At 43.3% G+C, this 18,018-nt stretch overlaps 1 protein-coding gene across 1 annotated transcript in view; it reads left to right on the forward strand.

The window, feature by feature from the left end:
- The window catches only part of FSTL5 (follistatin like 5), a 538,172-nt gene that overhangs the window by 478,869 nt on the left and 41,285 nt on the right, over nt 1–18,018 (forward strand). Inside the window, exon 13 of the mRNA XM_069976180.1 lies at nt 3,869–3,987. Coding sequence (XP_069832281.1) covers nt 3,869–3,987 — 119 coding nt within the window. The remainder of the gene's footprint in view (nt 1–3,868; nt 3,988–18,018) is intronic.

An 18,018-nucleotide genomic window follows, 5' to 3' on the forward strand; every position in this document is an offset into this window, starting at 1 on the left:
ATCCCTGGTGTTGAAGATGATGTTCCATTCCTCACCTTGTTGAGATGCCGATAGTTGATTCATAACAGAGAAACCTATCTTTCTTCTGGACGAAGAAGAGCCCGATACCAGCTGGAGAGGTTGACAGAAGGATTTCTGTGGATTATCCTTAATGTACACAGATATGGCTTCAGCCTCTGGAACTGAGAAAGGATACACTCTTTATTGAGGAGGCATAGCGCCTTGTAGGAGGTCTATGGGGCAATAGTAAGGCCGGTGTGGGAGGAGGACATGAATATAATGTAATTGTACATAAAGCAGTCAGATAAGTAGCAAATTATGCTGTAAGATGAACAGCAGATGCAGTTTTAACATGGGGGGAGGGGGGGACATTTATGAAGGCCGAACTGGAGAGAATGGAACGGCTGCACATCCCATCTATGGCTGATACTAATGCCGCTAAGCCTATATTAAAAATCAACACCAGAGTGTCTGTATATGAATTGATCAAGCCATATTGCCACATGTACCATCGCGCAGGTCCTCTGGTCCACACGGGTCCCTACGCTAACTCCACACCGTGTCGGTCAGCGACCGCCAACCCCGCAAAGCGTGCACATGCAGGGAAGGGAGGCCATGGAACGTCCCTGCAACCCCAATGTCACAGGACCAGACCCAAAAAGCCCCACCAAAACCCAGCCAGCACCACCGGCGGGGAAGGCTGCCCCCAAACGACACAAGTATGGATATGGTATTACACTTACCATTGCTGCTCTCACAGAATGGGGAAGACATAAGGTCCAGACATGTGAGCACAGGCATATCCTGCTAATTTTGGTCATGTGGGTCTTATAAAGGAGTGCGAGCTGTTCAGAGAGGGAGAACTGTGAAATATGAACTGGAGAGAATGGAACGGCTGCACATCCCATCTATGGCTGATACTAATGCCGCTAAGCCTATATTAAAAATCAACACCAGAGTGTCTGTATATGAATTGATCAAGCCATATTGCCCCGTGTACCACCGCTCAGGTCCTCTGGTCCACACAAGTCCCTACGCTAACTCCACACCGTGTCGGTCAGCGACCGCCTACCTCCAAAGAGCATGATCAGATACTCAAAATACCCATCCCTGGTGTTGAAGATGATGTTCCATTCCTCACCTTGTTGAGACGCCGATAGTTGATTCATAACAGAGAAACCTATCTTTCTTCTGGACGAAGAAGAGCCCAATACCAGCTGGAGAGGTTGACAGAAGGCTTTCTGTGGATTATCCTTAATGTACACAGATATGGCTTCAGTCTCTGGAACTGAGAAAGGATACACTATTTATTGAGGAGGCATAGCACCTTGTAGGAGGTCTATGGGGCAATAGTAAGGCCGGTGTGGGGGGAGGACATGAATATAATGTAATTGTACATAAAGCAGTCAGATAAGTAGCAAATTATGCTGTAAGATGAACAGCAGATGCAGTTTTAACATGGGGGGAGGGGGGGGACATTTATGAAGGCTGCAGCCTGGGCGTACGCCAGGGTGAAGGCCCAGATTCTTACATTCTCCCTGGTATATGTCAGCCGTATCCTCCTTTTGCCCCATGGGGGGGCAGGGGGCTTAGCAATCTGGGGAGGAGGCATGGCCTTCTCCCGCATCTGATTTACCATGATTTATGCCTGCTTGCTTGGCAGAGATCTACACCTTTTAAGGAAGAACACATAGTACAGGCCGCATTTGCTTCCTAGTGAATCCAGCAGAGCAATGGGGATGGGGTCTAATTTAAGACCAGCGTATGAGTAAATGTCCCCCAGTAAGTACATTGAATAATGTTATGTAGCTTTAATATACATAGTGCATGCGGACATTCTAATTCATAGTGTAGTGCCCTTGAAAGGAGGTTTACCTTCAAAAAAGACAATGATCCTAAGCACACAGCCAACAACACAGGAACAAACTTATAAATGTCCATGAGGGGCCAGGACAGCACCCTGACTTGAACCCCATGGAACATCTTTGGAGAGATGGTACCGAACTACTGGTAATAAAGAAGCCTTGTGGCATTATACCCAAGAAGACTGAAGGCTGTCATCTCTGCCAAAAGTTCTTCAACTAAGGGCCCTATTACACACACAGAGTTATCTAACAGATCCTTGAAGCCAAAGCCAGGAATGGATTTGAAAAGAGAAGAAAACTCAATATTTCCCTTATGACCTATTTTCTATTTTTAGCGTGTTCCTGTCTTTAACTTTAGAGATTTGTCAGAAAAATCTATGTGGGTAATAGGGCTCAAAATATTAAGTAAAGGCTCTGAACACTTATTTCATACTAGATTTGAGTTTCTCCTCTCAATAAATTAGCAAAGATTTCTAACATTCTTTTTCACCTTTGTCATTATGTGATATTGAGTGTAGAGTGATGGGGTAAACATGATCTTGGTATTTCAGTACAAAGCCGTAGCTAAACAAAATGGGAAAAAGAAAAAAAGTTCTGAAGACTTTCTAAATGCAATGTATGTAGTGGCATGGTCATTGTTGGTGGTCAAAAGTAATAGTTGATCTATTTCCTAAATACATCTTGGTGGGAATGCTCAAGTATTATATTGTCCATGCATAGCCTGCTCCTTTGTCATGACAACATGTCATTAGCAAATAACCTGTTGGTTAAATAAAATGTTATGTTTTAAGATTGATAATGTTTTAAGTAATTTTCAATTTTACCATCTATATTATAAAATAATCCTGAAATCCTGCAGTTTTCATTTCCCCCAATGGGTCTAAAACTAAGCTGATACTTTCTATTCTGTCTGTGGTGATAAGAGGAGGCTGCTGTAAAGTGATCTGTACAGTACAGTAAAAGCACTAAATATATAGCATCAATATAAGACAATAGCATCTCCATGTGTAATAACCTCTTCAAAGGTCACAAATATGCTTAGTAATTTTCCACATGCATTCCAAGGGGACAGGTCCTTTCCAATGTCATCTACAGTATGTCCATTGTGTTTACTGTAAAGCATATCACTTAAAGCTATTTAAACAGCTGAGACAGCTGAGTACAGCCTCTATAACAATGTACAAAAAATTAAAGAAAACTACAATCAGAAAATAGAAATATATTAGAAAAACTAATGTTTCAGTATCTCAAAAGCTCAAAAGCACACGTATAGCTATAAAACAATAAACAATGCATACATTTCAAAATACAGTGTTTTCATGTGTTGTCAAGAGATCAAATCAATAAAAAAAACAGTTGATGTTGGTTCTATTTTAATTATCATGCTTTTCTTTTATGGGAACCTTAAAAGAGAAGTCCGGCGAAAATTTTCATTAAAGTATTGTATTGCCCAGCAAAAGTTATACAACTCCCCAATATACACTTATTACGGGAAATGCTTTTAAAGTGCTTTTTCCCTACGCTAACAGATGCTTTAAATGGTGATGTCACAACCCAACTCCCAGAGCTGTACGGGCTGTGGCTGCTGGAGAGGATGATGACAGGGGAACATTGAGGGACACAGGGCACTAGAGGTAAACTGAGCATCCATCTGCCATCATCCTCTCTGCCACAGCCCGCACAGCTCTGGGAGTCAGGTCCTGACATCACCATTTTATTCAGGAAGTGAAGTCTTGATGTAGTAGTAAGAGCAGGGGGAAAGCACTTTATAAGCATTTCCCGTAGTAAGGGTATATTGGTGATATGTATAACTTTTGGGGGGCAATACTATACTTTAATTAAAAATTTTGCCGGAGTTCTCCTTTAAGGTTTCACATTTTACTATGATATTTGAAAAATCAATTAAAACAAAGTACAATTCTGTACAAACCTAGATATTTACGTACTGTATGTAGCCCCATAGCATAAGGTTACATTGACACTGAAACATATTTCTTTTTAAGGTCTTGGAATTGGAAATTTGTTCTACGTGTTTAATGAAGATGGTATCAAAGTAATCCAGCCTGTAGAATGTGAATATCAAAGACATATTAGGACCACTGAAAAAATTTTTGGAACCCAGGTAATTTTAAGTCAGTAATATGTGAACTTTATTATTCATGAACGTGATTGGTTACAAGTATATACTCACATATTTCTTTTGGGTGGTTGTCCATGACTATGTTCACATAATGTCTTTTGTTGGCTGTTTCACTGGGTTCTTTGTTCAGTTTTGTTTTTTTTACGGCCATCATTTTTGGGTCCATAATTTGCATAAAACAGCTGCATTTGGTGTCAAAATGATGGCCAAAAAAGAAGTTGTGTTAACATAGCCTATGACTGCAAGCATAGTATAAAGAAGAACAATGTCACATTGGTCCTATAGATAAAAATCTGCCATTTTGTGGCATATCACAGGAATAATGGCAATGGCACCTTGAGCTTATAAAAACAAAGGGATCTTTTATTGTGAGATACCACAGAAATAATGAAATCTTTTATAAAAAAAAATTGCTTTTATTTGGATTGCTGTGCACAAAAACATATATGGATATACAGTCTACACAGATATCTATCCTGAAAAGATTAGTGAATCCTTGAATATAGTCTCTTGAATTATTTAGAGAAGGCTGAGTAGAGAAAGGCTTAAAACTTTTATTTAGACTTATATAAAAGAAGAAAAGAAAAACAAAAACCAAACTCATGTAATTACTTAAGCAACCATCACCAATAGCAACATGGGAACCTTTAAAAAGTTCATATTGGTTCATATTGTATTAATACACATAGGGGAACTCCAGGTAGAGGTTAAAAAAAAAACCTTCTGCAGAAGCATAAAGCATTACTTACCTATCTATTCCATTTTTGAAACTACCAAAAATCCATTTATTTGGGGGGGGGGGGGGGTTGTTCTGTTTTGTGTTTCTGCACTTCCTGGTCGAGCAGTTGTACACAGTACTACAGGTTCCAGAATGCAATGCTTTCCCTCAGCTGTTCATCACAGTCCTCCACCCTGCCCATTCCCCACCCAAAGCTGTTGCAGAACATCTAGGCTGTGTTCACACTTTGCCGTTTCATTGTGTTAATGAATTATTTGCAGTAATTTATGATATCATTGTGGTCATACACACCCACACAGCGCACTGTATTTTCTAACTGTAACACCACACAGCACACTGTATTCTCTACCTGTAACGCCACACAGCACTGTATTCTCTACCTGTAAAACCACACAGCACGCTCTATTCTCTACCTATAACACCACACAGCACGCTGTATTCCCTACCTGTAACACCACACAGCACGCTGTATTTTCTACCCGTAACACCACACAGCATGCTGTATTCTCTACCTGTAACACCACACAGCACGCTCTATTCCATGGGTCTTTCACTGCACACTGGTCAAAGATGGTGGATCACTCAGGGTATTGGGGGATCCAGCCAAGCCTCCTGGGACATCACGCCCGACCCCTGTCTGCATCATCAGCCTGTGCCTAGCAGCATGGAAGATTTGTCTCTTAAGGAGGATAGCAGAAGGAGCAGGAGACAATGTGGATTTGCACAGATGCCATTTTTTTTTTCACTTGGATTTCTATCAGCTACCAGTGTGGCAGAACCGTACAGATACGGTAATACATTGTATAGACACATATATTTAGTTTTTAATGTACTTTTAATAGAAAACAAGTTTTTCTTATCCAGAGTTCCCCTTTAAGTCCAGCATTTTTCTGCGTCGGGCTTGAAAATGTCTCTGCAGTGCCAACAGTTTGCACACTTATGTAGAGGCGCAGTGTCTCTACATAAATCCTGTGTGCTCTAGCTCTGAGCTGGCATAGGTTTCCTTACCATTTTTCAGAACGAAAAATTATGGATTTAGCTGACCCAGAGTCTGCATCCCCTGTTCCGCCACTCCCTCCCCGCCTACCTTGCGCTACAAGCGTAAAATGACCAGATACGAAAATTTATTTATTCGCATACAAAATTTGTTGCATCAACACTGCTGATGTTAGGCTTTGTTCCCGGTGTCTAGCTCGGATGTGCGGCAATCACCCGAGCCAGGCGGAACAAAACCTAACATTGGCTGTGTGGATACAAGTTCCTGCAAACATGATTGCAGCAAGATTACCGCTAATAAAATGAATAGGGCCTTTACTTACAAAATCTGAGAAAAAAGTAAATACATATGTTCAGTTATTTTCTCACATGTTTTGTAACTGTGGAATAAATGATCTGGTACAAACAAACTAGAAGCCAGCTTAAGAGACGCACAAGCAATCCATAAAATGCATATTATTAATGTGAACAAGTGCAAAACTAGAAAAATGGGCAGTGCAAACTAATTTACAACTGAACCTAATGCAATACCCTCTGTGCATTTATATGAACTTTTACCAACTAAAACAAACTTTTATAAAAGGTTCCCAAGGTGCTATTTGTGATAGCTGCGTAAGTAATTACATTTTCAAACCTTTTTTTTTACTCAGTGAACATACAAAGATACCTAACCAATATCTTTTTCCTCTTAAAACAGTACACCAAGAAAGAACAAAGCAAACATGTGAACAAAGTTTAACCATGATTTAGGGTGCCTTCACACCTACCGACTCGCAGCGTTAATAACGCTGCGAGTCGGCTAGGTCCTGGCAGATCACTGTCAGTACATACACGCAGCGGTCTGAACGACCGCTGCGTGTATGTAAATCTGCCGGCCACTTAACCCCTTCTGATGCCGGCCGCCTCCCGCTCTGCTCTGTATACATTACCTGTCCTCGCTTCACGGGGTCCCGGCGTCCTGCTCTCGCGCCCGGCCAATCAGTGTTTTGCCCTGCCGCAGCCACTGATTGGCCGGGCGGGAGAGCAGTACTCTGGGACCCAGTGGAGCGAGGACAGGTAATGTATACAGAGCGGAGCGGAGCAGGAGCCGGCCGGCATCAGAAGGGGTTAAGCGGCCGGCAGATTTACATACACGCAGACCGCTCAGACCGCTGCGTGTATGTACTGACAGTGATCTGCCAGGACCTAGCCGACTCGCAGTGTTATTAACGCTGCGAGTCGGTAGGTGTGAAGGCACCCTTAGGGTACAAACACACTTGCCGGATCTGCAGCGAGTCTCCTTGCTGCGTTTTTGCAGCGAAACTCGCTGCAGATCCCAGCCCTATACTTTCATTAGCAGAGAAACTCCCAGCAGGGATATACATCCCTGCTGCGATTTTGTCTGCAGCCCTCCCCATTAACTCCCTAGCCGCCGGACATTATACATTACCGGGTCCCCGTTCCTGCTTGCTTCGGGGCTCCCGGTGTCTTCACTGCCCGCCCGGCCAATCAGTGCGCTGCGGCAGGGCAGTGCACTGATTGGCCGGGCAGAACGTGCCGGGAGCCGCTGAAGCAAGCAGGAGCGGGGACCTGGTAATGTATATCCTGCCCACCCTCCCTGCAGCCCCGATCGCCCCCGGCCGCATGATCGCCCCCCGCACCCCCCGGCCGCATGATCGCCCCCCACACCCCCCGGCTGCACGATCGCCCCCCGCACCCCCCGGCCGCACGGGCTGCGGGGGGCGATCGTGCGGCCGGGGAGTGCGGGAGGCGATCATGCGGCCGGGGGGTGCGGGGGGCGTGCATGCAGCCGGGGGGTGCGGGGGGCGATCATGCGGTCGGGGGCGATCGGGGCTGCAGGGGGGGCGGGCAGGATATACATTACCAGGTCCCCGCTCCTGCTTGCTTCGGCGGCTCCCGGCACATTCTGCCTGGCCAATCAGTGCGCTGCCCTACCGCAGTGCACTGATTGGCCGGGCGGGCCGTGAAGACACCGGGAGCCCCGAAGCAAGCAGGAACGGGGACCCGGTAATGTATAATGTCCGGCGGCTAGGGGGTTAATGGGGCAGGCTGCAGAAAAAATCTCTGCTAGTTTTTCTGCTAATGAAAGTTTCTCTGCTAATGAAAGTATAGGGCTGGGATCTTCAGCGAGTCTCGCTGCAAAAACGCAGCAAGGAGACTCGCTGCAGACCCGCCAAGTGGGTTTGTAGCCTTAAGGAAAGTTGTTCCTTGCTGTCAAATCTGGCAGCACTTTGACAAAAAGAAGTTAAACAGGCTGAAATATAGTTTATTGGGAATGTATTTAGTTTGTTTCATTTTATTTATTTACATTACTTCTAACTGTGGTTTTTGAGTCCAATGGACAGTACTACTCAGTGACTGACAGCTATGTGTATATATGCAGGGAAAGGTGCAGGGAAAGGTGCAGGGAAAGGTGACCGTCATTTAGACACATCTCTGTATTAAACTCAAAAGCCCACAGTGAGCTGGGATTTCAATCAATACATGAGACCGCATGGGAAACATGACATTGTGCCATTAACTACCTGTGTTCATCCCAATCAAAGTATTTCTTTACATGTACCTACTGGGAAATGTATTCCAGAACTACACCTCCCCCCCCAAAGAAAAAAAAAAAAAAAAAAAACAAGATTGCTGAAACTTCAGAGGCTAGTTATTCAATCTATTGAGAAGACAAATCAAATTTAATGATACATTCTAAAATTTGTCTTTAAATAGTAAAAACATGATATCCAATAAATGTCCCCAGGACTGTCCTGAACCAAAGCCTGTTAAAGCTGGTATATTGTACTGGCATAGAAGGAGTAGAGAGGGCCAGTAATGACAAGGTTTTTTTTCTTCTTCCCTAAACCCCAAGTCTGTATTTTTTGACCCATTTTATGCTTTTACCAGTCTGTGCTGATATGGCCAAGGGGGCAGCACATGCCACATATATTAGAATGTATGACTGTTCAGTAAGGGCATATGGGTAGCCTAAGATGTACCCGGACTAATGCAAGGCATGTCTATAAATCCAGTGTGTGTTGATGGGGATTACTTAAGACCCACATGTTAGACACCTGTTTCAATCCACCCAATATTTTTAGGCCACGTTCACACTTTATAAGACAGCGCGCGTTCTGGGACATGGCCATGTCATAGAACGGCTGCTGTCTGTGAAGCTCACTGCAGTACCACTCGGATGAACATCACTTCTTTGGAATTGCAATGCAGGCACATTCGGGTGACATAGGAGGCAATGTAAAGTATGGCCTGAGCTGTACTTTACATTGTCTGCACAGTCAATTCCATGTGTCCGCTATTCAATGAATAGTGGCCGCACAAAATTGACATGTCAGTTTTGAATCATGGAATTCCATAGTAATTAAAGCGGTTGGCTGGAGCAGTCATTCTCTAGGGGCGTCGGACTCATCTCTGGTGAGTGCGCACCCGGCTTCTCACAGGAAATTCTCGGCCGCGGGGGAAGGGTTCGGGACCGGGACTCCAAGGAAGGGGTAAGTATAAGGGGCTCCACCGAGTGGTCGGGCGGGCTTCACCCCAGCAGCGGGGTGGCAGGTCCCCTTTAAAGTGAAAGAAAAAATACTGTAATCCACACCAAATAACATTTGCTTTTTTAACTAAATGAGATTTAGCCCCTAAAATGCCTTATGTTGTGATATAGTCCTTAGCAATGCACGAAAACTAGTAGAATTTAACACTTAAACATCACCAGTAGAGTGTTATCACGTAAAGCTTACATGCTCAAATTAGTATTGATTACAAACATTTGCTTTAGTTTGTCTCAGTATGTACAGTATGCTTTGCTGAACTATTGGTGGCACCAGTAACCTTTCAGTTTTTTTACAACATTGACACCAGTCTTTAGGTTCAGTTGTTATGTTGAAATTCATAGAACGCTAAGGTTTTGAAAAAATAAATAAAAAAACTTATACAAAGCCCTTGAGCTATTGGTAAAAACATGTCATAGCTTGTAGTCAATGAAATAAATTGCATCTGAAATTAAATGACACAGATAGAGCTAGAATAAGCTAAAATATATTTTAAAGGTTATGTTAGCAAAATGACACAATGTTGGCAGTTAGAAAACAAAAACAAAGGTCTACAGATTGGGAAAATGAGCAACATCCAACATGTGTCAACTTTTTCATTCTCTGAGCAAATTAAAGTTTTATTGCCCTTTTTCTCAGTGTTGCACTATATCATTTTTATTCATTTGGGAGAGCTTACAAAGCACATGATTCCTACCGGACTTCATTGACTTACTGTCAAATTACCTTTGTAGAATTACTACCAAGATTCACAGAAAACATGTGTTTTGTATGCTCAATGTGAACTATTTCAATAGTCTAAACAATATTTTTAAAAGCAAAGTTTTTTTTTATGTTTAGTAGCTGTGAATAACATGAAGTAACCTGTATGTAGATTAGGTAAATAAATGTTAAATGTAAACACTCTCTCTTCACTCTTAGGCAATGTTCACACAACCCTTCTTTTAGGAAAAAATAGGACAATAATGGCCATAATTATGAAAATACGGCAATACTTTTGCCTCAAAAACAAGTGTTCCTAAAATGAGGCTTGTACCTCAGGGATCTTTTTCCTTCTTATTGAACACTATAGGGCTAATCATCAGGACCATTAACAACATACACCATTATTAAAAGACGGACGTTTTTCGCAAAAAAAAAAAAAAAAAAAAAAGACATTGTGGGAACATTGTCTTGGGTAGTGATCTGACCTGGATGGACGTACTGACCTGGATGGACGTACTATGATACTAAGATAGTAGGAATAAAAGACATACATGAAAATCAAAGAATATTAAATTGTAGCGATCTTAAATTGAGCTGAGCAAAGCTATTGAAAATTTCTTTCCTGAGGTTCGTGAATATTGGGTCAGGAATCGTAAATCATATGCAAACAAATTTCATTAAAACAGCCATTACAACATCTAAGGTAGCTACAACAGTAGGACTATAACAGAGAAACATTTTTTTTCAACAGATGTTGTTGTTACAGTGTCAAAAATTGGAAAATGACAATTTAAAAAAAATATCAATTAGCCAGTTCATCTTTCAATTTCCACCATGGAGAGCAGTGGGCCTTGGTGGAAAGTTATACAACTTTGTAATGTGTGTTATGTATGTGAATGGCCCCCTTTCCGTGTTTCCCCCCACCTACGCTAGACCCGGAAGTGTTGGTGCTATATATTTACCGCATTCGTGTCAACCCCCCCTCTGCCATCTTGGGACAATGACGTTGTCTTCGGGAGGCCGGCCAAACCGCTCCATCCGTCCCTCATGCCGGTCCCCCTCTGCTGCGTCATCAGCTGCTCAGCCGTGATCCACCAACACTTCCGGGTCTAGCGTGGGTGGGGGGAAACACGGGGAAGGTCGCCATTCACATACATAACACACAGTTGTATAACTTTGTAATGTGTGTTATTTTGTGAATAAATGATTAGCGCCGCACTACCCTTTTAAGACATATTCATAAATCTCACCCATTTTGTTTAGCAATATTAGGCCACAATAAGAGAGAATATCTTCATGACATTGAATATGATGGAACAAACATCTATGTGTCTCCATGTAAAGGCACAAGGTACAATGCGGACCATTATATATATATATATATATATATATATATATATATATATAAACAAAGCTACAGTAGAGTAAATACAGCCATTATTTTGAATAAAATAAAACTATTTGTAAACAGATTAAAAAAAAACATGTATTTTGCAAACGCAGGTCATGCATAATGAATACGTTAATTTTTAGGCTATGTTCACACACCATCCTTCTTTGTCTATTTTACGGACATCTTTTAGGACCACTGTCATTTTGAGGCCATTTTGGCAGTTGTTCTATTTGTACAATCTCATCTGCCATTGTCATGGCACCCGCTCTCTCTACTCTCCCAGTGGTCTATGCCCAGCGGACATCAAAACCCACTTGCAGGGGCCCGGCGCCACCATTCCTTTACCCCTCCCCCCGGATGTCACTTTTCCATGTTTTTTCCATGCTCCTGCTCTGCCCGGTTCACACGTCCCTGCCTCCTAGGGCTCAGCTCTTGAAGATTAAAGGGGCCAGTATGCCCTTAATTGGTTTGCATCCAAAACACCTCCCTACTATAAATGTGCACCTGTCCTGACATTCCTTGTTGGAGCCTCTGCATTGCTACCCTAAGCTTTGTGGTCACAGCTCCCCTGCCCGTGACTCCTGTTGTGTTCATGCCTGGAGTCCTGCCTACGTGTCTCCAGCTGCACCTCACCAAGCTAAGCCAGGGGTAGCAACCTGGGGATTGCCTGCTGCAGCAAATTTAACTCACCTTGCAGTGGGCTCTGGTGAAGACCAGCGTCCCCCTTAGGCTGTGCTCCTGGCCGCGGCTTACACCATCGCTAGTGGAAGTTGGATCTGCAACTCTAGTCGTTACAATAGGCTCTAGTAGGCAAGGTGCCAGACATCCCAGATTCATCCCCAGCAGAACTAGCAGATCACACAGCAGTCACAACAGATGATGTTGCAGCAGCTCCATACAGGTCAATAGGCAGTGTCTGCCTCCAGTGCTGGTAGCATCTCCCCTTAGACCAAATTTATGCCTGGCACTCCCGTCCAAGTATGGGGGAGACCCCAAGATGTGCAGAGGTTTCGTCTCCCAGTGTACCATGCATATTGAGCTCATGGCCCATCAGTTCATCACAGAATGGTCTAAGGTGGCTTTTGTCATCAGCCTCCTTGAGGGGAAAGCCTTGACCTAGGCTTCACCACTGTGGGATAGGGAAAACCCACAATGGGTGAATGACTTTCTTACTTTTCTTACAAGAAAGTAAGGGAAGAGATTTGGCCATACACTATGATCAATCTTTTCTGCATATGATGGTCATTTTACTGATTGAGCCTTTCATATTTTTAGGCCAGATCATGTTCTAAATAAACAGTTCTGTATGCAGGGCAGTTACAGTCATGTTAAGTTGTAAAAAACAATAACATGTATAACTTGGCATTATCTCATAGTAAGTTTTTAAGGCAGTTGCCTGGTATGATTTTATAATGTTGATCAGTGGGTCAGTAGTTTGTAATGTAGAAATTATTCTTAATTAAAAAAAAAGATTTTCTCAAGCAAATCTGTTAGTATGATTTAAACATATATGAAAATTATAAAAATTGAAAAGAGCATTGATTTAATTAATTGCTAAGAGAGATGAGTGAACTTCGAGTATGTTCGGGTTTAGCCAAGTCCAAACTCTCGGCATTTGAATACCGGCAGCTGAAGAAGATGGATGCTGCCCTAGGGAGTCCTGGGAAACATGGATACAGTCTATGGTTATGTTTCCACTGCGGCATTTTATTGGGAAAAGGCAGCTGTTTATTGATAATGATGGCCACAAGTAATGTTCATGATCATTATTTGTGGCCATCATTGTCGATAGATGACTGCGCCTGATATATTCGGTGATGTGGCCAAAAAATAATTCTCTTGTGGCCAGAGGCAGAATTCTGCATGCAGTCACTACAGTGACTGGCAGAGGAGAAAGCCAATGTCTACTTGTTCTGTCTATCCACTGTATTTAACTATAACAGCCTATTAGGAGCCTCATGGTTATATACATAGGTACAGGAGAAGACTACCTTTTGCTTAACCCCTTATTTACTGCAGTGTGTAAGTGACATAATGTTCTATTACATGCTGCAACACAAAAAAAGGGTTAACACAGAAGACAATTAGCTCTCTCCTTCACTACTTCTGCACTGATAACCCCTGACCTCTGCAGGAGCTCAGAGAACAGAGGTCAGAGGTTATCAGAGTAGTGAGGGAGAGAACTATTTGTCTTCTGTGGTAACCCTTTTTTGTGTTGCAGCATGTAAGAGAAGACTGGGTCACTTACACACTGAAGTACATAGGACGGCTCTTATCTTCCCGGGCCCCCTCCCTCTAAGGGCCCCATAGCAACCGCCTTCCCTGCCTCTATGGTAGCTATACCACTGCCCATGTTGCCAGGCATTACCAGGCAATTGGCTGTGCAAACAAAGCCATTCTCTGTACACAGTAATTGTATAGGACCTTTGGAGGTAATTGGTCACTCAGATATTTCTATATTTTGAGGAGAGATTGAAGACTTCTGGGCCCTGCAAAGAGTAAAAAGTGTACTTTCTTTCTGCCAAAAGTATTGAACCCTGGTTAAATAAAATGTTAGGGGTCTCTTAACCCCTTAGTGACCGCCGCATGCATATTCACGGCGGCCACTAATGGGCTTTATTCCGATGCGTACGCCTTTTAACGGCAGATCGGGTGATCAGCGGTCAGTGTAACCGCTGACACCCTCCTGTAACTGCCCGGAGCGGAGGATTCTCCGCTCCAGGCAGTTTAACCCGTTAAATGCCGCTGTCAAACCATGACATGGTATCTAATGGGTCCTGGTGGATCCCGGACAGCGCCGTGGGTCACTTACGTGATCGTGATGTCCCGTGGCGCCGTCCGGTTCTCCGATGTCTCCATGGTGATCCCAGGGTCCTAATGAAGGTCCACGAGGTGTCCATGTAGATGCCCCATGCTGACAGGGGTGGCCGTGGCTATTGCCTGTCAGCATGAGGCATGATACAATACATTGCAGTACATCAGGTACTGCAATGTATTGTATCAGTGATCCAAGTATTTTAAACTAGTGTACAGTAATGTACACTAGTGTAAAAGTAAAAAAGAGTGAAAAAAATGTGCACCAAACACAACACAGCCCCCCCAATAATAAAGATGCATTACATTCCCTATACCCAATAAAACGTGACATAAAAGTGATCAAAAACACAAATCATATACATATTTGGTATCGCCACGTCCGAAACGACCAAATCTATAAAACTATATAAATAATTATATTGCACAACACACACTATAAAAAAAAAAAAAAAAAAAAACAGTACCAGAATAGCTGTATTTTATCAATCCACTTTAGAAAATACGTCATAAAAGAGATCAAAAAGTCATATACATATAAAACTTGGTATCAATAGAAACTACAGATCTTCCCGCAAAAAATAAGCCCCAAACAAGCTCTGTCGCGCAAAAAAAGAGAACGCTATGGATCTTGCAATGCGGCGACAGTTTTTGTGGGTTTTTGCTAGGAAGATAGTTTCTATTGCGCCAAAGTGATAATAGTTAAAAAAAAACCTATACAAATGTGGTATCACCGTAACCGTAATGACCCAGAGAATACATGTATTATGTTATTAGTGACCGCCGATACGGATTTTCACTAATGGCTCTATTCTGCTGCCATCAGCTCTTTATGGCGATGGTGCAGAATAGTGCAGCGGCGCCGGTAATGCCAGACATGGCAAGCGCAGCTGAACACTTTCATCTCTTCTCACTGTGAATCCACAGTGAGAGGAGATGAGAACATGTCCCCCCCTGTCCCCAGAATTAACCCTAGTGACCTGTTCACTGACCCTCCCCTCCCAGGGCGGCCATCTGATCCAAGATGGCCGCCGCCATCTCTGTGAACAGACTCTGTTCACAGTGATGGATTCCTAAAAATGATCAAAGCTTCATTCTCTCCACCACCGGAGGTGGCGGAGAGCATGGGGCATTGATCGTGACCACCCGGTGTGGTCCCAGTACAAGTGATCAGCGGTATATACTATATACCACTGATCGCTTGTTCCAAATGGTGCCAGCACTTTTTTACGCCTGTCACCAAAGTCAAGTGCCCTGGATTACCCGTAACCACCCTGGATTACTTGTAACCACCCCAGATTACCTGTAACCACCCTAGATTACCTGTAACCATCCCAGATTGCCCGTCACCACCCCAGATTGCCTGTAACCACCCTAGATTGCCTGTAATCTCCCCAGATTGTCCGTAATCTCCCCAGATTGCCCGTATCCACCCCAGATAGTCTATAACCATCCAAGGCAGCCCATAACCATCCCAGACAGCCCATAACCATCCCAGACAGCCCATAACCATCTCCGACAGCCCGTCACCACCCCAGATTGCCCGTCACCACCCCAGATTGCCCATCACCACTCCAGATTGCCCGTCACCACCCCAGATTGCCTGTTACTACCCCAGATTGGCTGTAATCTCCCCAGATTGCCTGTAATCTCCCCAGATAGCCCATAACCATTCCAGACAGCCCGTAACCACCACAGATTGCCCTTAACCACCCCAAATTGCCACAGACTGCCTGTAACTACCCCAAATTGCCTGTAACCACCCCAGGTTGCTCGCAACCACCCCAGATTGCTCGCAACCGTTGCAAACCCAGATAGTCAGTGAATACCACCAGATTGCCCATCACCACCCCAGATAGCCAGTAACCACCCCTAGATAGCCAGTAAACACCCCAAGATTGCCCATAACCACCCCATATAGCCAGTAAGCACCCCAAGATTGCCCATAACCACCCCAGATTGCCCGTGACCACCCCAGATTGACCGTAACCACCCCAGATTGGCACACACTGCTCGTAACCACCCCAGATTGCCCATAACCCCACCAGATTGCCTGTTGCCACCTCAGATAGCCAGTAAACACCCCGAGATTGTCCATTACCACCCCAGATTACCAGTAAACACCCACATATTGCCTGTAATTAAAGTAACACTCCTTCTCTTCTGAGCCCTGCTGTGTGCCCATACAGTGGTTTATGCCCACATATGGGGTACCATTGTACTCAGGAGAACCTCCGTTACAAATTTTGGGGTTCTTTTTCTCCCCTGTTCCTAGTTAAATTGAGAAATTTCAAACTAAACAAACATGTTATTGGAAAAAAATCTATTTTTTTTTTTTTCATTTTTACGGTCTAGTTTTGAATACTTTCCTCCAATACCTGTGGGGTCAAAATGCTCACCACACCCCAAGATGAATTACATGAGGGATGTACTTTCCAAAATGGGGTGACTTTTGGGGGGGGGGGGTTCTATTCTATAGACATTACAGGGGCACTGCAAACGCACCTGGCTCTCAGAAACTTCTTCAGAAAAATCATGCACTGAAAATGCTAATTGGCGCTCCCTTCCTTCCGAGGCCCGCTGTGTGCCCACACAGTGGTTTATACCCATGTATGGGGTACCGTTCTACTCAGGAGAACCTGCGTTACATATATTGGGGTGAGTTTTCTTCCTCTTGAAATTGAGAAATTTCAAACTAAACAAACATGTTATTGGAAAAATTCTATTTTTTTCATTTTTACTGTCTTCTTTTGAATACTTTCCTCTAATACCTGTGGGGTCAAAATGGTCACCACACCCCAAGATGTATTCTTTGAGGGGTGCACTTTCCTAAATGGGGTGACTTTTGGAGGGGGGTTATTCTGCTGACACTATAGGGGCACTGCAAACGCACCTGGCGCTCAGAAACTTCTTCAGCAAAATCTGAACTGGAAATGCTAATTGGCGCTCCTTCCCTTCTGAGCCCTGCTGTGTGCCCACACAGTGGTTTATGCCCACATATGGGGTACCGTTCTACTCAGAAGAACTGGCGTTACATATGTTGAGGTGAGTTTTCTCCCCTGTTCCTCGTGAAATTGAGAAATTTCAAACTAAACAAACATATTATTGGAAAAATTCTATTTTTTCATTTTTACTGTCTTCTATTGAATACTTTCCTCTAATACCTGTGGAAAAAAAATGGTCACCACACCCCAAGATGTATTCTTTGAGGGGTGAACTTTCCAAAATGGGGTGACTTTTGGGGGTTTCTATTCTGCTGACACTACAGGGGCTCTGCAAACGCACCTGGCGCTCAGAAACTTCTTCAGCAAAATCTGAACTGGAAATGCTAATCGGCGCTCCTTCCCTTCTGAGCCCCGCTGTGTGCCCATACAGTGGTTTACGCCCACAAATGGGGTACCATTGTACTCAGGAGAACCTGCGTTACAAAATTTGGGGTGCATTTTCTCTCATGTTTATTATGAAAATGAGATACTTTAATCTTAACATATATATTATTGGAAAATTTCTATTTTCCATTTTTTTTCCAGCCTAATTATGAATACTTTCCTCCAGCCCCTGTAGGGTTAAAATGCTCATTATACCCCTAAATTATTTCTTAAACGTGTCTAGTTTCCTAAATGGGGTCACTTATGGGGGTTTCCAGTATACAAGCCTCCTAAATCAAATTAAAAAAAGAACTGGTCCCTAAAAAAATCAGTTTTGGAAATTTCATGAAAATTTTATAATTTGCTGATACATTTCTAAGCCCCGTAACACCCTAAAAAAGTGAAATATGTTTACGAAATGAAGCCAGAATAAAGAGGAAATATTTATAA

The sequence above is a fragment of the Dendropsophus ebraccatus genome, chromosome 7 (assembly GCF_027789765.1).
Source record: "Dendropsophus ebraccatus isolate aDenEbr1 chromosome 7, aDenEbr1.pat, whole genome shotgun sequence".
NCBI lineage: Eukaryota > Metazoa > Chordata > Amphibia > Anura > Hylidae > Dendropsophus > Dendropsophus ebraccatus.